The following is a 21912-nucleotide window of genomic DNA, read 5'->3' on the forward strand; positions in this document are numbered from 1 at the left end:
TGGAATGTCACCAAAGACTAACAAATTTCCGTCAATGTACTTTGGAGAGCATTCTGACTGATGGCATCACAGCCTGGCACGGAGGCTTCAAAGTGTACAATTTCTAGAGGCTGCAGGGGTGCACCATAGGCATTAGCCTCTTCATCACTGAGGACATCTTCAAGAGGTGGGATCTCAAGAAGGCAGCATCATCACTAATGGTCTCATCATCCGAGACATGCCCACTTCTTATTACTGCATTAGTGAGGAGCACAGGAGCCTGAAGACCTACACTCAATGTCTTAGGATCATCTTCTTCTCCTTTGTCATCAGACTTCTGAATGGTCCTTGAACCAATGAACACACCCTCATCATTCCTTTTTTTTTACATTATTTATTTATTTTTCAGCTTATAGTAATTTGTACGTCTGCACTGTATTGCTGCTGTAAAACAGCAGTATGTCAGTAATAAAAAGGCATCCGTTAGTCTTGCGAGACCATGGATCTGCGCCTAGAAAGTCTTCACTCTCCAGGGCGCAGGCCTGGGCAAGGTTGTATGGAAGACCGGCAGTTGCCCAGTCTCCCCTCTCCACGACACCAATGTTGTCCAAGGGAAGAGCATTAGGACCCATACAGCTTGGCACCAGTGTCGTCGCAGAGCAATGTGTGATTAAGTGCCTTGCTCAAGGACACAACACGCTGCCTCGGCTGGGGCTCGAAATCACGACCTTCAGATCGCTAGTTGAGTGCCTTAACCACTTGGCCACATGCCCACACGTCAGTGATAATAAACCTAATTCTCTGGTTCTGATTCTGGAATTCTTCTCACCCCGTAGATACTGCTCAACCCACTGAGTTCTTTCAGCAGATTGTTACTGAATTCTTTCTTTTCCTTGTGCACTACGGATTTATCCCCTTTGGGTCCTTTTCCAATTCGGTTTTGGAAGTTCTTGTTGAACCTGCCTCCAAGTTCAATCATCAGGAAACATGTCTCAGACAGCGAACACCATTGTATGAAGCAAAATGGCCGTGTTCCTCCAGGAATTCTTCATCAATTGATTGCAATCTGAGTCCCTGGGGGTGGGGGGTGGGGAGAGACAGTGGTGTAGTGGACAGCAGAATGCTTTATAGTGTCAGTGATCTGCGATCAGGGCTCAGTTCCCGCTGCTCTGTGAGGAGTTTCCACGTTCTTGCCATGATCACCTGGGTTTCTTCCGGGTGCTATGTTTCTCCGTTTCCCTCACACATTCTGTAAAAGATGTACGGGTTAAGGTTAGTGAGGTGCGGTCGTGCCATTTTGGTCCCAGAAGTGTGGCGACACTTGTGGGCTACCCCAGCACATCCTCGGACTGTGCTGGTTACTGACGCATAAGACGCATTTCTCTGTATGTTTCGCTGTTTCAATGTACAGCACGTGTGATAAATAAAGCTAATCTTTAGCTACTGTATTTGCGTTCATTACATTTCCAGAAGGGGTGCCACAGTACCACAGGGACATCACCGTAGCGTAGCGGTTAGCACGACAGCTTGGGGCGTTGGGGTCTGGAGTTCATTTCCGATATCCTCCGTAAGAAGGTTTATACGTTCTTCCTGTGAGCATGTGGGTTTCTTCCGGGTGCTCCAGGTTCCTCCCACAGTCCAAAGGTGTACAGTTAGTCATTGTAAAATGTTCTGTGATTAGGCTAGGGCTAGAGAGCTGGGTTACGAGGTGCTGTGGCTTGTTGGGGTGGAAGGGCCTGTTCTCAGCTGTATCTCTAATTAAAATAAAAAGCACCAGTGATGAGTTTTGCTACCTGCTGATGTCCGGATTTTTCTGGTGGGCACGCGTGGCTCTCTGTCCATGGTTCCAGGATAGTGCGTCCGGGGAGCTTTCATGAAATCCCAGGGCATCATTGGACTGTTGGACAAAGTACTCATGTGAGCAACGAATCTTGGGCAAGGCTGCAACGTCCCATCTGGATCTGCCTGTAGGTGAGACTGACAGAGAAATACCATCAGAAAGCCTTTAATATTATCCCAGCAGGCACCAGACAGAAGAACCACACCATTCTACAAGTAACTCAGCCAACCTTCAGATGGGCATCAAGTTGTAGATTCATGGAACATACAACAGTACAACACAGTAAACGCCCTCTTGACCTACTCCAACATCGATCAAACCCATCCCTCCCACATAGCGCTCCATTTATCTATCATTCAAGTGACATTCTAAGAGTCTCTTCAATGTTCTTAACGTATCTGAATCCACCACCATCCCATGAAAGTGCATTTTACACAGATAGTTCTTTGTAAAATATCTACCTCTGACATCCCACTTATACTTTCCTCCAAACACCTTAAATAATGCACCTTTGAATTAGCCATTTCTGCCCTGGGAGAGAGTCTCTGTCCACTCAATCAATGCCTCTTATTATCTTGTACACTTCTACCAAATTTCCTCTCATTCTCCTTCGCTCCAAAGAGAAAAGACCCAGCTCGCACAACCTGCCCTCACAAAACTTGCTCCCTAATCTGGGCAGCATCCTGGTAAATCTCCTCTGCACCCTTTCTATCCCTTCACATCTTTCCTATAATGAGGCAACCAGAACGGAACACAATATTCCATTGTGGGGTAACCAGGGTTTTATAGAGCTGACACTTCCAAATGGTTCTATTTACTATCAGAGAATGTATACAGTATACAAATACTTACTCTTCACATACATTCACAAAAACAGAAGAATCCCAAAAGAATGAATGAGAGAAAAACATTAAAACCCCAAGGGCCCCATGCAAGCAGCAGTACAGCATCAATCTCCCCCCTCCACCCACCACCCACTTCAGCAAAAAGCATCGGTGCCTACACCCACCAAGCAACAGCAAAGCACCCAAAGAGAGACCATGATCTGCAGTCAACAAAGACTATGTTTACCCCACAGTTCGACATGCCAAGGCTCTCTCTCTCTCTCTCTCACTAACAACGGACAGAGGGATGTCAACAATTTCGCAGCGAAAGGGAAGACCAACAAACGGTAGCTGTTAAGATGTCGCAATCTGTCACGTTGCTTTTTCCGCGATTCTCCGACTTGAGAACCGGTGGCAAACTCTCTCCACCATCAAGTGAAAGAGAAGAGCGATCACTGGACTATAGAGACCTCCACCCGCAGCATCCAGCCCCGTGAAATCCTGATGTTCCTTCTCCTGCAAAACCTTTGTCGGTGGCACTCTCCTGGGATCAGTCGTCCTCAGGGCCGCACAGGGACACACCCCAGTGTCTTCCATGCCACGTCTGGAGAATTACCTCGCAACTTTTGAACTCAGTGCACCGACTAATGAAGGGAAACTATCGTACACCTTCATGAGCATAGAAACAGGCCCTTCCTTCAGCCCAACGTGACCATTCTGTTTGCAAAATATGCATTTATACTATTTTCATTTACACTAATCTCACATGTCCTGGTCCAAACAGAACAGCGCCGGAACTGAACTCGGAACTGTGGAACACCCTGAGTTGTAGCAGCGTTGTGCTACCCGCTACCGGTGCTCCGTAGGAAGCATCCTATCTGAGTGCATCACGGCTTGGGATATGGCAACTCTTCCGACCAAGAGAGTTGTGGATGCAGCTCTGTCCATCACAGAAATCAGCATACCCTCCAGGGACTCCGTCCGCATTTCCTGCTTTCTCAGGAAAGCTGCCAGTATTATTAAAAGACCCTTCCTGTTTTCGTAATTTATTTTTTATTGAAGTTCATCATCAAACAAACATTTCCATAAGATGTATTTCAGATACTGTACATGTACATTCTCCCCACTTCCATCAATCAGAAGGTACAAAAGCTTGCAAGCACACAACACAAAGCTCAAGGACAACTGTTTCCCATTTATAAGACTATTGAATGGACGTTGTGTATGATAAATATAAGATACTTGACTTCACAATCTGTCTTATTGTGACTTTGCTCTTCTCGTCTACCTGCATTGCACTTTTCCATAACTGTAACACTTCATTTGCATTCTGTAATTGCTTTTGTGAAAGCTTTAGAGAGGGTGCAGAGGAGATTTGCCAAGATCCTGCCTGGATCTTGAGAGTGGAGAATAGAAAAATGGAGGGCTAAGTAGGAGGGAAGGGTTAGATGGATCTTCGAGTAGGTTAAAAGGTCAGCACAACATCGTGGGTCGAAGGGCCTGTACTGTGCTGTCATCTTCTGTGTACTTTTCCCTTGTACTTCCTCGACGTACTGACATCCACTGTGTGGACAGCTTGAAGAATAAAGTTTTTCACTGTCCCTCACAGCCTCAGTAAACTACTTTATCAATTTATCTGATTTCAGGTATGGACCAAGGGTTAAATATTTGTCAGGACACTAAGCTGAACTCCCTGCTCCCAAGACAAAGCCATGGGGTCGTTACAGCCACGGCAGAGGGCAGATGGAAGCTTGGTTTAACGTGGCCAATGAAAGTCAGTTATTGAGTTTGATTTGTGTACACAGGAGCGGTTTATTATCACTAGAAGGAAAACGATTGACCCGTAGTTTTGCAATGAAGCAATGCAGAAACTCCATTCACTCTACAGCTTTAATCAGAGCCATTGGTTAATTATTGTCAGTAGAGCAAAGTCCAAGTGAACACGGACAGGAGAATGCTGCAAGAAAGAATTGTCATTTATTTTAATTTTATTTTTATTTTCATTTAGAGATACAATGCGGTAACAGGCCCTCTGACCCAAGAGCTCGCTCCGCCCGATTACACCCACGTGACCAATTAACCTACTAACCCAAAGTTCAAAGTAAATTTATTAATGAAGCACATATATGTTACCATATTGTTACATATTACTATTTAACTATTTATGGTTCTATTACTATTTATTATTAATGGTGCAACTGTAACGAAAACCAATTTCCCCCAGGATCAATAAAGTATGACTACTACCCTGAGATTAATTTAACCCACACAACTGTTGGAATGTGAGAGGAAATCAGAGCACTCAGAGGAAGCCCGCGCAGTCACGGAGGGAACATAGAAACCCCTTGCAGAGCGTGGAGGAATTGAACCCGGCTCGCCCGTGCTGTAATAACGTAACGCTGATTGCTGCAGTACCGTGCCACCACAGTCCAGCGTCTCATCACATCTAATAAACACTAGAGATTCAGCCATTGCCGGAAACCCAGAGGAGCAAACACAAAATGCTGGAAGAACTGAGAATGTCAAGCAGCATCTGATGCGGCCTGACTTGCTGAGTTCTTGAAGCCTGGCATGCTTAATGAGATGAAAGAAGACTTTGCATATTCCTAGCATCTTCCACATGCTTGCCAGGTGAAGGATCGGTTACAAGCAATTAAACACAGTCATGCCACAGCCAATCGATGCACAAGAAGCTCCTGCAGACAACAAGGTAATAGCCAACAAGGTCAGACATCATCTATGGACAGGAATAAACAGTTGGCGTTTTGGGTCCCCACCTCTCAAAGTCCAACCCCATATCCTCAGCACGAGGGGTGGAAATGGGTAAGGCCAGCCATTGGGCCTCTGGTGAAGCTGTGTAAGCCAATCCTCTGTAGAGCCGATGCAATGGATTGCAGAAGCATTGTTGACCTCCAACCGTACCATCAACTTCAGAGGGCAATGGAGACAGGAGGTTATCGATGGCCTGTGCTCCACTGGGATCTAAGGGCACAAGTAGGTAAGTTTTGGTTCCACATGGTCATGGGGAGAATCTACAAACTCCTTACAGACAGTGGTGGTAATTGCACCCCAATCATGTCCAAATTGCTTTTCAATATTTTAACTGTATCCGCCTTCACCATTTCTTAAGGCAGCTCGTTCCACACATCCACCACCTTCTGTGTGGAAAACCTATCCCTCAGATTCCCTTTTAATCTTCCCCTTACTACCTTAAATCTGTGCTCTCTGATTTTAGACTCCCTTAAAGACCGAGACCATCCACCTCAATGATTTTTAATTCAATTTTATTTATTTAGAGATTCAGCACAGTAAAAGGCCCCCCGGCCAGCAAACCCGTGTTGCCCAATTGACCGATGTGACTAATAAACCTACTAACCCGTAGGTCTTTGGAAGGTGAGAGAAAACCAGAGAGCTCAGAGGAAACCCATGTGGTAACCGGGAAAACAAGCAAACTCTTTACAGGCAGAGGCAGGATTTGAACCGGGGTTACAGGTGCAGAAATAGCACTACGGCAACTGCAACATTATCATGATGTCCCTCGTGATGTTATAAACTTCTGTAAGTTAACTTTCAACCTCCTACTCCGTGTGGAGGAAAGGCCCAGGGTTTTCTAGCCTCTTCTGATAACTCAAAGCTCCGTTGCTTTGCTGATTGTTGCTATGGAGAGGAAAAGCCCTGGACTAAACTGCTCTGAGGTTAAAGGAAATGGGCAGAAAGAGCCTCTTCATCCATCCTAATGGAGAGGTGGATCAGTTACCATGGCAGCCGCCTCCATTTTGTCTCACCAACAGGAAGCAGTGTGGCACTGAGTGAATCTCTTACCCTCTGCTCCAGGACCACTTCAAACTTTGACTGCAGCCAGAATGTTACTTAATATCTGGCAACCCCTAGCTTCACGGAAAAGCTACCAGAACAACAAATATTGACCCTTCATAGAATGTACAATGCGTCACATGGGGAGACTGCCTTTGAGTCTCTCGCTGTCCTATACAAGGCAGCTCTGGGTCTGACAGCCGCACGCAGATTAGGTAAATATTTAACCACAATAATTTTTCTGAATGAAAGGTGCTTCCTTCCTTCGTGAATGAGTAATCACACTGGCTTAGTGGGAGCTGTGGCTCCTTTACGGCTAAAGGCAGCTCATCCGAACCTGCTCTCTGTCCAGGCACCAGCTCCAGCACCAAAGATGGACATTTGACCCATAAGGCATAAGATATAGGAGCAGAATTAGGCTATTCAGTCCATTGAGTCTGTTCTGCCATTTGATTGTGACTTATTTTATTTTCTCCTGCCTTCTTCCCATAACCCTTACCAAAACTATCAGCCTCTCCCTTAAATACAGCTAATGGCTTGGCCTCCGCTGTTCTCCGTGGATTCCACAGATTTACTACCCTCTGGCTAAAGAAATTCCTCCTCATCTCTGTCCTAAAGGAACGTCCCTTTATTCCTAGGTTGTGCCATTGGATCCTAGACTCCCCTACTGATGGACATCCACTCTCCTACCAAGGCTCTCTTCAGGTTTCGAGTGATCATGCCTCATTCTTCTGAACTTCATCGAGCACAGGCCTAATGACATCAAATGATCCTCGTACATTATTACACAGGTTCCAGGGTGAGCCTAGATCATGGGTCAAGGGTGAAAAGTGAAATGTTCAAGGGGAACATGAGGTGAACTTCTTCACTCAGAGGGTGGTGAGAGTGTGGAACGAGCTTCCAGTGGAAGTGGTGGATGTGGGTTCAATTTCGACATTTAAGAGAAGTTTAGATAAGTACATGAATGGGAGGGATATGGAAGGGTATGGGGGTCCAGCTGTAGGTCAATGGGACTAGGCAGAATAATATTTCAGTATGAACTAGACGGACCAAATGGCCTGTTTCTGTGCTGGAGTGTTCTATGACTCTATGAGATCCTTTATTCTGAGACTGTGTCCCTGGATCCTGGACTCTCCCACTACTGGAAACATCTCCTTCTCCCTGCTCTATCCAGGCCATCAGTATCCAATAGGTTTCAATAAGATCCTCTCTCAATCTACTGAACTCCTGAGACATCAAACACAGCTCCTATGTAACCCTCCCTAAGAGTTATCCCTTTCCTTCCTGGGATAATTCTTGTGAACCTCCCAACACATCCCTTCTTTGATATGGGACCCACATTTGCTCACAATTCTCCAAGTTTGGCCTAACCAACACCTTTATAAAACCTCAGCAGTGTATCTTGCTGTTACGTTGGAGTCCTCCTGAAGTGAATGCTGACATTGTCCATTGTCTCTGTGCTGGCACTTTGAAAGAGTTCTTCAGTAAGTCTGATTGCTTATGTGATGTTCTTGGACATCACTGCAGGAATTCCTCAGGGCAGTTTCTCAAATCCCAACCATCTTCAGCAACTTCATCAATGACTTTCCTTCCATCATAACATTAGAAGAGACATTCTTTCTTCTCCCCTCTCCCATTGGGCAGAAGATACAAAAGCCTGAAAGCACATACCACCAGGCTCAAGGACAGCCTCCATTCCACTGTCATAGACTATTAAACAGACCTCTTGTATGAAAAGATAATCTGTTGACTTCACAATCTACCTCGTTATGGCCCTTGGACCTTATTTGTCTGCCTGTACTGCACTTTCTCGGCAGCTGTGACACCATACCCTGTGATGAAAGGTCTCAGACCAAAATACCAACTGCTTATTCCTTTCTGTGGACGCTGCCTAACCTGCTGAGTTCCTCCAGCATTTTGTGTCTGTTACTTTTATCCTGGATTTCCAGCATCTGCAGGATCTCTTGTGTTTAAGGCATGGGTTGCTAAGTGATGAGCCACATTCATCCATGCAAGAGTCAGGAGATGAACATTCCCCCAGTTTATGGCACTGTAATGGTTAGTATAATGCTTTACAGCCCCAGCAATCGAAAGATTGGGGTTCAATTCCCGCTGCTGTCTATAAGGGGTTTGTACGTTCTCCCTGTGTTTCCTCCAGATGTCTGGTTTCCTCCCACTGTCCCAAGGCATACATTTGGGGTTCGGGTTAGTGGGTATGTTAGTACTAGAAGTGTGGTGGGTGACAAATGCAGGCTCCCCCAGCACATCCTCAGACTTCGCTGGTTGTTGATGCAAACAACGTATTTCACAGTATCTTTTGATGTACCTGTGACAAATAACTTTAATCTTTTAAAAAAAAATGTCGTACACTATCCCAGGTTGGATATATGTGATCATTCTTTCACCATTACTGGGTCAAAATCCTGCAATTTCTTCCCCATGAACACTTTGGGAGCACCTTTACCAGAGAGACTGACCAGTTCAAGGAGACGGTTCATCCCCCACCTTCTCAATGGAAAATAAAATATACCAATGAACCTTTGCCTTACCAGTGATGTCCTGTGTATCCTGTTTAAATGTGGATTTTAAAAATTTCCTGCAGAATGAGAGTGGAGAATTCCAGACCCAATCCAATTTATTACCAATTTCTGTCAAGCCCAGAGTGATGTCTCACTTGCTATCATTCTCACATGGACTGGAAGAAACAGCCTCAACTCTAACCTGGTTAAATCCCAAAGAATGACCATAACAACAGATTGGATGTTTAATCACCGAGATCTGCTCTTTCTAATTAGGACTATGAGAGGTCTCAGACAGAGGGTTGTATTGTCAGGGAGCTGGGTCTTTGAGCAAGAAAATCTAATTAACAGCCTGTGTCAGAAACTGGGCCATAATGCAGCTTAGTATCTGTTCGGTCTTCTGTCCACATATAAACGCTGCTGTATTGTGGGACTGCATGTTACCTCGGCTAATTAAAGAGCACAGTTCTGATAAATGATCCTGCCTCAACAAACAACTCCGCTTCAGCAAAATTTCCGCTCCTTTCCCACTTCCTATCTTTTAAGGATGTCCCAGAATGTTTAACAGCTGGTCGGGGCACAGCAAGATTCCACAATGTTAAATGCTCTGGATAAAATGTTTTGCAAATAAGATTGGTGCATAAACCCATCTGTAGTTACAGCAGTCACCGTTCTGTGGAAATTGAACTTCTTGCAATTAAGTGACGGCTACGTTACCTGCTCAGGGAGTTTATCGTTGTGTTCATCACTACTGTTTATAGCCGCTGCCCTCCCCCAGTGCGAATGCCAACACTGGGAGAGCTTTACAATATCACCAGCTCTCTACAGAACAAGCATCCGGACAGTCTCTTCATAATTGCGGGAGACTTCAATCATTTTAACCTGCAGGACATTTTGCCCAAATTCCACCAACACGCCACCATAGCCGCTCGGTGAGCAAACAGACTAGACTACGTTTATACAAACAGACACAGTATTTACAAAGCCATCCCACGCCCCCATCTTGTCCTCTCTGACCACATCTCCATAATGTTAACCCCAGCATACCAACCACTGCTGAAAATGGAGAAACCAGTCAAGAGGACCATCACTGTATGGCTAAATGAAGCGAAATCTATGGACGGACTAACTGCCAGATGTTCAAGGAGGCCAGCACAAATGGAGGAGACATAGGCCTCAAGAAATATGCCTCATCTGTCATTGGCTACATCAGTAAGTGTGTAGACAATGATGGTACCTCAAGAATGGTCATGTCACAGCCTAACCTCAAGCCCTGGCTGAACGCAAAGGAGCACTTCCTACTAAAAGCCCAGGATGCTTCCTTCAAGTCCAGTGACAGTACAGCCCTTAGAGGGGCCAGGAGAAACCTTCTCTTCGGCATCAAGAGGGCAAAGACAACCTATGCACAAAATAATTCAGGAGCACCTGTCTGATAATGATCCTCAGCATACGTGGCTGGGCATCGAGGGCATCGCTGACTACACAAGGGAAAAGAGTGTTGACTGTACCAGTGGCACCTCCCTCCCTAATGCTCTAAACAACCTTTATGCTTGCTTCAAGGCATGAACACAATGTAGGCCATGAAAACTAACACTGTGCCCCCACCCTCTGTAACAACAGCAGACATGAGAATGGCTCTGCAAAGATTCAACCCTCCACTAAGCCAGGCCAGACAACTTCCCAGGGTGTGAGCACACCAGCTCACTGACGTCTTCACAAACATCTACAACACATCACTCATCCAGGTTGCTGTCCCCACCTGCTTCAAATCAGCCACCATCATCCCTGTACCAAAGAACTGTACTCCTTCGGAACTCCAACACCTTATCCAAAAGTCAGCACCTGCCCAAACTCTTTGTGATCCCTCTGTACTGAAGTGTAAGTCCTATTCAGATGCAGATACACCTATCACATAAACATCAAAAAGATACAGTGAAATATATTATTAATATTTGCGTTAATAACCACACAACCTAAGGTTGTGCTGAGGGCAGCCCGGAAGTGTTGCCACACGTACCAGTGCCAACATAGCATGCCCACAATGCTCAGCAGAACAACACAGGCAGCAACAGTGTGGAAGGTTGTGTAGTACAGCACAGATACAGGCCCTTTGGCCCATCAAGTCCATACTGACTATCAAATACTCATTTAAATCACCCCTACACTAATCCCATTTTATTCTACCCCCCCCCCCCATATTCCCATCTCCTTTCCCAGGAACAGCATATCATATTCCCCTTGGGTAACCCACAGCCAATGGCGTGATCAGTGAATTCTCCAGCTTTCAGTATATTTCACTCCACCCTCACTTTCTTGTTCCTCCTCATCTACCCAGTTTTTCCTACACTCACACTAACTCCCATCACCAGTTTCTGCAGTCTTTTATCTCTTCCAAAATGGATGCACACCACTCTTCTCCAGAATGATGCCACAGGTTTTCTGTATCTATCTGAGAAAACAATCGCAGCCCCAGTTCAATACCTCTGATGTGCAGAGAAATACGTCATTTGCGTTAATGACAAACACAGCCCAAGGGTGTGCTAAAGCCAGCCTGCAAGTGCACCAACATAGCATGCTCATAACCCGTACATCGTTGGACTGTGGAAGGAAAGCAAAGCAAACAGAGGAAACCCACGTGGTCACAGGGAGAACGTACAAACTCCTTGCAGACAACGGTAGGAATTGAACCCCGATCACCGATGCATGGTTTGGTTAATTCTGTTGATTTAATGAAAACGCTGTGCTTTGATGGACCTTCGTGCTCCCGAGGAGAAAGTGATCTCATTGATAGATGGGTCAACAACTGGGGAACACCAGTTTGAAGATGATAGAACATTGAACGTAAAGCAGTCCAACACAGGAACTGGCCATTCGGCCCATAATGTCTGTGCTGAAAATGATGTTGAATTAAACTAAATTTCTTCTATCTGCACATGACCCCTATCCCTCCACTTGCTACATATTCACGTGTTTAACAGCCTCTTAAACACCTCTGTTGTATCTGCCTCTACTACCACCCCTGGCAGCTCATTCAAGGCACCCACCACTGTCTGTGTAAAAACTTGCCCCAATCATCTCTTTTACATGCTTCCTCTCTCACGTTAAATACATGACCTCTGGTACTTAACATTCCTACCCTTGGAAAAAGATCAGACCATCTATCCTATCTTGCTCATTCATTATGTGCTATGTCATATGATGAAGATGATCATGGTCTTTCCATGACCATGATTGTTCTTGGCAAATTTTTCAACAGAAAGTGGTTTGCCTGTTCTTTCTTCTGGGCAGTGTCTTTACAAGAAGGGTGACCCCAGCCATTATCAATACTCTTCAGAGATTGTCTGCCTGGCATCAGTGGTCCCATAACCAGGACTTGTGATCTGCACCAGCTGCTCATATGACCATCCACCACCTGCTCCCATGGCCTCATGTGACCCTGATCGGGGGTGAGGGGGCAGGAAGGTGGCTAACCAGGTGCTACACCTCGCCCAAGGGTGACCTGCAGGCTAGCGGAGGGAAGGAGCAGGTTACACCTCCTTTGGTAGAGACGTATCTCCACCCTGCCAGAGATAGAGACTGTTATCAGGTCCCTCCTCAGCTTCTGACACTCCAGAGAGAAGGACCCAAGTCTGTCCAACCTCTCCTTAGAGTTCATACCCTCTAATGCAGGCAGCATTCTGCTAAATCTCCTCTGCACCCCCTCTAAATCTTCCACATTCTTCCTACGATGAGACAACCGGAACAGAACACAATATTGTAAGTATGTTCACAATCTCCCAATCTTCCCACAATCACTGCTGCTTTGGAAACAATGAGCATTGATTGAGATTGCTCCCAATTTTCACTGGTACATTTCAAGCCACTCAGAAAATTAAGGATAGTTTTCCACACGACACCTCACTCAGCCACAGCGATGTTTTTACCATTTGCCGCAGCGCTCAATCCCAACCATTCCCTAACAACTGTGCAATGCTTCCAGGTCCTACCAAAGAGGTTGACAGGGAAGTCAGCGTTGCTGTGCTACAAATCAAGGAATTGTGGCAGCTTAATGAAACTGTGCTGCAGGCAGCAAGAAGTCTTAATCTGAAAGTCAATTGGAAACTATTTCAATCCAATTAGTGTAAAAGGAGCACACTGCCATAAAACTCAAACGTTCTTGCTCAATGCTGGCTCAGGGTTTGCTCTCTGATTGCGTGGGACGGGAACAATGGACTCAGAGTGATCTAATAAGGGATTTGTGCTCAGTAGCACAATGCGATTTTGTCTTTGACTTCGGCAGGCCACAAGCACATTTAACCCTTTGAGCAGCCGATACCTCTCCAGTTTTGGAAACAATCAGCATTGTTTACTGAGATTAATATCGACGGGAGGTAACCACGGAAGTGCACTCCCTGAGAAAATGGTGGAAGCAGTGACTGCATTTAAGTGTCTCGATGAGCTCCTGAACTCCCTACGTATGGGTGAGTACGGGCTAATAAAAATGAATGCTCGTGGTGGAGGAGCTCAGTAACTTGAAGTTCCTTGGGACTATCATATCAGAGGATCTGTCCTAGGACCAACACGTAGAAGGCATGACAGCATCTCTACTTTCTTAGATGTTTGTATAGATTTGGCATGTCACCAAAAACTTTGACAATCTCCTAGAGGGATATAGTGGAGAGTATCCTGACTGGTTGCATTACAGGCTGGTATGGAAACACCAATTCTCAGGAATAAAAAAGCTCTTACTTAAAGTGGCGGACACAGCCCAGTCCATCACTGGCAAAGCCCTCCCCACCATTGACAAATTTACAAGGAATGCTGCCACAAGAAAACAGCATCTATCATCCACCATCCACGCTATGCTCTCCTCTGTGCTATCAGGATGAAGATACAGAGCCTGAGGACTCATACCACCAGGTTTAGGAACTGTTATTACCCTACAACCATTAGACTCCTGAACCAGTGTGGATAAGTTCACTCGCTTCAACACTGAACTGATTCCACAACCTATGAACTCACTTCCAAGGACTCTACAACTCATGTTCTCAGTATGATTTGTATTTTTGACTTGTACAATTTGTCTTGTTTTGCATTTTAGTTGTTCATGTACAGTTTTCCATAAATGTTATTGTATTTCTTTATTTTCCTGTAAGTAAATTAATCTGAAGTTGTGGTACTGTAACATAACTACTTCAGTAATACATTTTATATTGAATTGAATTGAATCGACTGACTTTGGATGTGATGGGCCTGTTTCTATCTTGTTTGACTCAATGACTCTGTAACTCTGTGAATGGTTACAAGATAAGGGACTGGTTATTTAAACAGAACTGCACTGAAATCTCCTTACACCGAAGATGGGCTCACTGCCGCACTTCAAATTCAGTTCGTTGTCATGTGCACAAGAACATAGACTCACAGAGTTATACAACACTACAGCATAGAAGCAAGCAATTTCAGCCTATCCGCTCCATACCGAACTATTAATCGGCCCAGTTCTATCGATCTGCACCCGGTCCAGAGCCCTCCATACCACTCACATCTATGTACCTTTCCAAATTTCTCTTAAATGCTTAAATCGCACCAGCATCCATCACTTCCGCTGGCAGCTCGTTCCACACTTTCGCTGCCTTCTGACTACGTAAGCAATGGTGCTGCAGCAGTGTGCTACACACAGAGCTAGAAATAACGACACGCAGACGGTAAGTTGCACTCGAGACTAGTTTATTCAAACTTCACGGCACTGGCTTTTAATGCAGTTCCGTTCCCGCCCTCTCCGGGCGGAAATGACGTCAGAGGTGCATTACAAAAGTCCCTTCCCGTGCGTGGGCTTTCTCCCCTTGCTGGTGACGAAGGTGGCCCAGCGCCATTTTGGGGTTGCCCTCTCTGCCGACGCGTGCGCGCCATTTTGTGAGCCGGTTCGCTTGTGTAGAAAGTGGGTCACCCCAAGAACCGGCAATACACTCCACAATGTCCACAGTCTGGATCAGCCTCCGTGTGGGAGGTCTGCCTCTGCGCCGTGGTGCCTGAGCCTGGACCGACTGCGCCAAGTCCACATGGGCCGGTTTGAGTCGGTCCACCATGAAAACCTCCTCTCTCCCCCCAATGTCCAGCACGAACGTGGACCCGTTGTTCCTGATCACCTTAAGCGGCCCCTCGTACGGCTGCTGTAGCGGTGCCCGGTGTCCGCCCCTTCGTACGAATACAAACTTATAGTTCTGCAGGTCTTTGGGTACGCAGGTCGGGCTCTGTCCGTGCTGTGAAGTCGGTACGAGGGCCAGGTTGCCAAGCCTTTCGCATAGTCTGTCCAGGACTGCTGTGGGTTCTTCCTCTTGCCCCCTTGGGGCTGGTATGAACTCTTCTGGGACGACCGGGCGTGTGCCGTACACCAGCTCGGCCGACGAGGTGTGCAGATCATCTTTGGGCGCCGTGCGGATTCCAAGCAGGACCCAGGGAAGCTTGTCCACCCAGTTAGGCCCTTTCAGGAGGGCAATGAGAGCTGACCTTAAGTGACAGTGGAAGCGTTCCACTAGTCCGTTCGACTGTAGGTGGTAGGCAGTTGTGTGGTGTAGCTGTGTTCCCAACAGGCTGGCCACAGCCGACCACAGGCTGGAGGTGAACTGGGCGCCTCTGTCGGAGGTAATGTGGGCCGGTATCCCGAAGCGTGCTACCCAGGTTGCAATCAGCGCTTGGGCGCAGGAATCAGCAGTGCTGTCGGTGAGCGGGACCACCTCTGGCCATCCCGTGAACCGGTCTATCATAGTTAGGAGGTACCGCGCTCCTCGTGACACTGGCAGGGGTCCCACGATATCCACATGAATGTGGTTGAACCTCCGGCGGGTGGGTTTGAACCGCTGCGGCGGGTCTTTGGTGTGCCACTGCACCTTGGCTGTTTGGTACTGAGTGCACGTTTTGGCCCATTCGCTGACCTGTTTGCGAAGTCCGTGCCACATGAACTTGCTGGAGACCATCCGGACGGTTGTCCTGATAGATGGGTGCGCCAAGCTGTGTATGGAGTCGAAAACTCGCCGCCGCCAGCCTGCCGGGACGATGGGGCGAGGTTGGCCAGTAGCCATATCACACAGAAGGGTCCTCTCACCTGGACCTACGAGGAAGTCTTGCAGCTGCAAACCCGAGACTGCGGTCCTGTAGCTGGGCACCTCATCGTCTGCCTGCTGTGCCTCCGCCAGTGCTGCATAGTCCACCCCTGGGACAGGGCCTGGATAGCTGGTCTGGAGAGTGCATCCGCCACGACGTTGTCCTTTCCCGCGACATGCTGGATGTCCGTTGTGTACTCGGAGATGTAGGACAGATGTCGCTGCTGGGGGGCCGACCAGGGATCGGACACCTTCGTGAACGTGAAAGTCAACGGTTTGTGGTCCATGAACGTGGTGAACGGTCTGCCTTCTAAGAAGTACCTGAAATGCCAGATTGCCAGATATAGTGCCAACAGCTCCCGGTCGAAGGCACTGTACTTGAGTTCGGGTGGCCGTAGGTGCCTGCTGAAGAACACCAGGGGTTGCCAGCACCCCTCGATGAGTTGCTCCAGCACCCCACCGACTGCTGTGTTGGATGCGTCCACTGTGAGGGCGGTTGGAACGTCCGTTCTGGGGTGCACCAGCATCGCGGTGTCTGCCAAGGCTTCCTTGGCTTTAACGAAAGCGGCCGCGGCCTCTTCATCCCAAGTAATGTCCTTGCCTTTACCCGACATCAGGGTGAACAAAGGGCGCATGGTTCGGGCTGCTGAGGGGAGGAAGCGGTGGTAGAAGTTCACCATACCAACGAACTCCTGCAGGCCTTTGACTGTGTTGGGCCAGGCGAAGTGGCGGATCACGTCTACCTTGGCGAGCAGAGGTGTTGCCCCGCCTTTGGTAATCCTGTGGCCCAGGAAGTCGATGGTGTTGAGTCCAAACTGACATTTGGCCGGGTTGATCGTGAGGCCGAAATCACTCAGGCGGGAGTAGAGCTGGCGGAGGTGGGACAGATCTTCCTGACGACTACTGCTGGCTATGAGGATGTCGTCCAAATAGATGAACGCAAAGTCCAGGTCGTATCCCACCGCGTCCATTAGTCGCTGGAACGTCTGTGCGGCATTCTTCAGGCCGAACGGCATTTGAAGGAATTCGGACAGGCCGAACGAGGTGATGAGTGCTGTTTTGGGGATGTCTTCAGGGTGTACCGGGATTTGATGGTATCCCGGACAAGGTCTACTTTGGAAAAGATGCTTGCCCCATGCAGGTTTGCTGCGAAGTCCTGTATGTGCGACACAGGGTAGCGGTCTGGAGTTGTAGCCTCGTTCAGTCTGCGGTAGTCACCGCATGGTCTCCAGCCCCTGGCTGCTTTGGGCACCATGTGCAAGGGGGAGGCCCATGGGCTGTCGGACCGCCATACGATCCACAGTTCCTCCATCCTCTTGAACTCCTCCTTCGCCAGGCGGAGCTTGTCCAGGGGGGAGCCTTCATGCACGGGCGTGGAGGGGTGGTCCCTGGGTCGGAATGTGGTGCTGTACTCCGTGTCTGGGCATGGCTGCCATGAACTGCGGTGCCAGAACTGATGGAAAGTCCGCCAGGATTCTGGTGAATTCGTTGTCAGACAGCATGATGGAGTCCAGGCGTGGGGCCGGCAACTTGGCTTCACCCAGGGAGAACGTCTGGAAAGTCTTGGCATGGACCAGTCTTTCCCCTTGCAAGTCGACCAGCAGGCTGTGGGCCTGCAAGAAGTCCGCCCCCAAGAGTGGTTGGGCCACAGCGGCCAGTGTGAAGTCCCACGTGACCCGGCTGGCGCCGAACTGTAGCTGCACTGTGCGGGTGTCGTAGGTCCGAATCCTGCTGCCATTTGCGGCCCTCAGGGTGGGTCCCAGCTCCCTGTTGCGGGTGTCATACCCCGTTGGGGGTAAGACGCTGATTTCTGCTCCAGTGTCGACCAAGAAGCGGCGTCCCGACTGTGTGTCCCAGACGTACAAGAGGCTGTCCTAGTGGCCAGCCGCCGTAGCCATTAGCAGCAGCTGGCCCTGGCGTTTTCCGGGAACTTGCAGGGCGAGCGACAACGGCGGGCTTCTGTGCCCCACTGCTGGTGGTAGAAACACCACTGTTCATTGGCCTCCTCACTCCTGCCTCTGGGTTGTGTGCGCTCCATTGCCAGGCCTGGTCTGGCCTGCTGTTGGGCACGTGGTTTGGTAATCTGTCCAACAGACGCCCCGCTCTCCCTCTTGGCTTTCCACAATATGTCTGCCCGGACCGCCACCTTCCGGGGGTCACTGAAATCTGCGTCGGCCAGCAGCAGATGTATGTCCTTGGGCAGTTGTTCTAGGAACGCCTGCTCAAAGATGAGGAAGGGCTTGTGTCCTTCAGCCAGGGCCAGCATCTCGTTCATTAATGCTGACGGCGGCCTGTGTCCCAAACAGTCCAGGTGCAGCAAGCGGGCAACTCGCTCACGCCGTGAGAGGCCAAAGGTTTCTAAGAGCAGCGCTTTGAATGCTGCATATTTGCCTTCTTCGGGGGGGTGACTGTATGAAATCCCCAACCCGTGCGGCTCTCTCCTGGTCAAGGGAGCTCACCACATAATAGTAGCGCGTGGAATCAGAAGATATCTGCCGAATCTGGAACTGGTCTTCTGCTTGGTCAAACCACACACGTGGTCGCAGCATCCAGAAAGTTGGCAGTTTTAGCGAAACTACATGAACAGATGAAGAGTCGATCATCTTTGGTCCAAATCCCATTTGGACTGTCGGGGTCACCAATGCAGCCGTGTGCTACACGCAGAGCTAGAAATAACAACACGCAGTTTGTAAGTTGCACTCGAGACTAGTTTATTCAAACTTCGCGGCACTGACTTTTACGCAGTTCCGTTCCCACCCTCTCCGGGCGGAAATGACGTCAGAGGTGCGTTACAAAAGTCTCTTCCTGCGCGCGGGCTTTCTCCCCCTGCTGGTGAAGAAGAAGACCCAGCACCATTTTGGGGCTGGCCTCCCTACTGACGCACGCCATTTTGTGAGCCGGTTCGCCTGCGTAGAAAGTGAGTCACCACAGTACAATGAAAAGCCTACTTGGAGCAACATGACAGACGCATAGCAACGGACAAGCATCATTCACAAGAAAAACAAATTATACACAACAAAGAACAGAATTAGAACAAAAATGTGTATTTTAGTGAAAAGACATCAAAGTGGTCAGAGTGTTGCTATACTGAGGTAGTGATTACAATTGTGCCAGTTGGTTGAAGAACCAGATGGTTGAAGTGACGTACAGTAGCTGTTCTTGAACCTGGTGGTGTGGGACTTTGGGCTTCTGTATTTCTTGTCCGTTAGTACCTGTGAGAAGCTGGCATGGCCCGGATGGTGGGGATCTTTGATGATGGATGTTATCTTCTTGAGGCAGCGTCTCCTGTAGATATCACGGGATTCCTGTACGTGTGAGTTATCGTACCATCCCCTGATAGTGTCAGGTCCAGATAATTTCAACAGTACATGTGTAAATGTTCATTAGAGTGTTTGGTGACAAGTCAAAGAAGCTTAACTTTCAAAGTGGAATTGGAAATGAAATATTGTCACATGTACAGAGATACAATGAAAAACTTGTCAAGCATATTGTTCATAAAGGCCATAAGACCATTAGACATAGGAGCAGCATTAGGCCATTCAGCCCATCGAGTCTGCTCCGTCATTTCATCATAGCTAATTTATTATCTCTCTCAACATCATTCTCCCGCCTTCTTTCTGTAATCTTTGACACCATTACTAATCAAGGACCTCAAATGACTTGGCCTCCACGGCTGCCTGTGGCCATGAATTCCACAAAATCATTACACTCTGTCTGAAGAAATTTCTCCTCATCTTTGTTCTTTAGGGACATTCTTGTCTTCTGAGGCTGTGCCCTCTGGTCTTAGAATTCCCCACTATAGGAAACATAGTCATAGTCATACTTTATTGATCCCGGGGGAAATTGGTTTTCGTTACAGTTGCACCATAAATAATTAAATAGTAATCTGTAAATTATGCCGGGAAATAAGAAGTCCAGGACCAGCCTATTGGCTCAGGGTGTCTGACCCTCCAAGGGAGGAGTTGTAAAGTTTGATGGCCACAGGCAGGGATGACTTCCTTTGTCTTGTAGGAAACATGGAAAGATTGAATAGGTTATGACTTTATTCCTTGCAACATAAACAATTGAGAGGAGATTTGACAGTGGTTTACAAAATTATGAGGGGTATAGATAGGATAAATGCAAACAGGCCTTTTCCATTGAGGTTGGGTGGGACTGCAACAAATGGTCATAGTTTAAGGGTGACAATTGAAATGTTTAAGGGGAACATGAAGGAAAACTTCTTCAGTCAGAGGTCGTGAGGGTGTGGAATGAGCTGCCAGCGCGGGTGATACATGTGAGCTTGATTTCAATGTTTAAGAGAAGTTTGGGTAGGTACATGGATGGAAGGGCTGTGGTCCTGGTGCAGTTTGACAGGAGTAGGCAGTTTAAATGGTTCAGCATGACTAGATGGGCCGAAGAGCCTGGTTAAGTGTTACACTTTTCTATGACTATGGCTCTATCCTATCTACATCCAGTCTACCTAAGTCTTTCACTATTCGATACATTTCAATGAGATCCCCCATCATTTTTCTAATTACAGGCTCAGAGCCATCAAACCCTCCTCATACTTTAACCCATTCATTCCCTGAATAATTCCCGTGAACCTCTTCTGAACCCTCTCCAATGCCAGCATGTCCTTTCTTAAATGCTGGTGTATCAGGGCCTTGTGGATGACCAATAAATAAGTTTAAATAGGCTGCCTATGAAGTCAGTTAATTTGGAAATTGTGTTCTTGGACAGTGGGAAAGTGTGCTGGTAGGTTTGACAGAAGTTACAGGAGCTGTCACTCCACCCGATCTGGCCTAGCCCCAACACCAATTACGTACCCTCGACTTGTCTACTATGAATAAGCAATTAAAGCAATTTTACTGGTGCTACTGAAATCACTAAAATAAATAAATAAAAATGTATTCCTTTCTCTCTTCTTTCAAAGCTTCCTCGGTGTTTAAATCCAACAATAGAATGCTTAAACACATCGTTATTTAAACAGCTGCTTCGAATTTGTCATCAATTTTTCATATTCAATGCACACAGGACAATGGCGAATTAAATGCAGCCATAATGGGCGTCCGCATGTACATCTGCCAGAGGTGAGTCAGTAGACAAATAGTTTCAGGTGACAACACGGGGAAGCGGACTGCAAAGGCAGAGTGATTGAAGGAGCTGCTCCATAAGTTCTGGCTGCTGTTTGGCCCCCACGCTTCAGTCATCCGGCGCGGAGGTTGTGGGGATCAGCTGCTTGCTTCTCGCCTGACCTTCAGCCCCTCTAACCTACTTGAGCTAGTGCAGCTTGCCTGTGTTTACCTCATGCCCCCCTAAACCTTTCCTACCCATTCATCTTTCTAAATGTAATAATTGTGCCCACCTCTACCACTTCCTCTGGCAGCTCATTCTAAATACCCACCACCCTCTGTGTGAAAGTTAAATTGCATTTGCCATTTCTTAGCCCACTTTCCCAGTTGGTCTAGACCAGGGGTTCCCAACCTGAGGGCCATGGACCTCTCAGTTAATGGGAAGGCTCCATGGCAAAAAAGAATGGTTGTGAACCCTGTTGTAGTCTTAGATAAACTTCTTCACTATACCACCAACTTTGGTGTCATCCTCAGACTTACTAACTATGTACACACAGGTACAGGAGACACTCAGGTACCTCCTGTACCTAATAAAGTGACCACTGAGTGTATGTTCATGGTCTTCTGCTGCTGTAGCCCACCCAATTCAAGGTTCGATATGTTCAGAGATGCCTTTCTGTCAACCACCGTTGTAACATGTGATTATTTGAGTTATTGTCACGTTCTCATTATTTTGAACCAGTCTGGCTTTTCTCCTCTGACCTCTCTCATTAACAAGCGTGTTTGCCTGCAGAAATGCCACTC

The 21912-nt window shown here is 47.5% G+C and overlaps 1 protein-coding gene across 9 annotated transcripts in view; it reads right to left on the reverse strand.

The window, feature by feature from the left end:
- The window catches only part of LOC134351471 (uncharacterized), a 191333-nt gene that overhangs the window by 137980 nt on the left and 31441 nt on the right, over positions 1-21912 (reverse strand). For 7 of the 9 annotated variants that reach the window (XM_063057653.1, XM_063057657.1, XM_063057652.1 and 4 more), the window contains one exon: positions 1773-1956. The exons of the other annotated variants lie outside the window; for them this stretch is intronic. In XM_063057653.1, coding sequence (XP_062913723.1) covers positions 1773-1956 — 184 coding nt within the window. The remainder of the gene's footprint in view (positions 1-1772; positions 1957-21912) is intronic. 9 annotated transcript variants of the gene reach the window in all.

Source organism: Mobula hypostoma, chromosome 9 (assembly GCF_963921235.1).
Source record: "Mobula hypostoma chromosome 9, sMobHyp1.1, whole genome shotgun sequence".
Lineage (NCBI taxonomy): Eukaryota > Metazoa > Chordata > Chondrichthyes > Myliobatiformes > Myliobatidae > Mobula > Mobula hypostoma.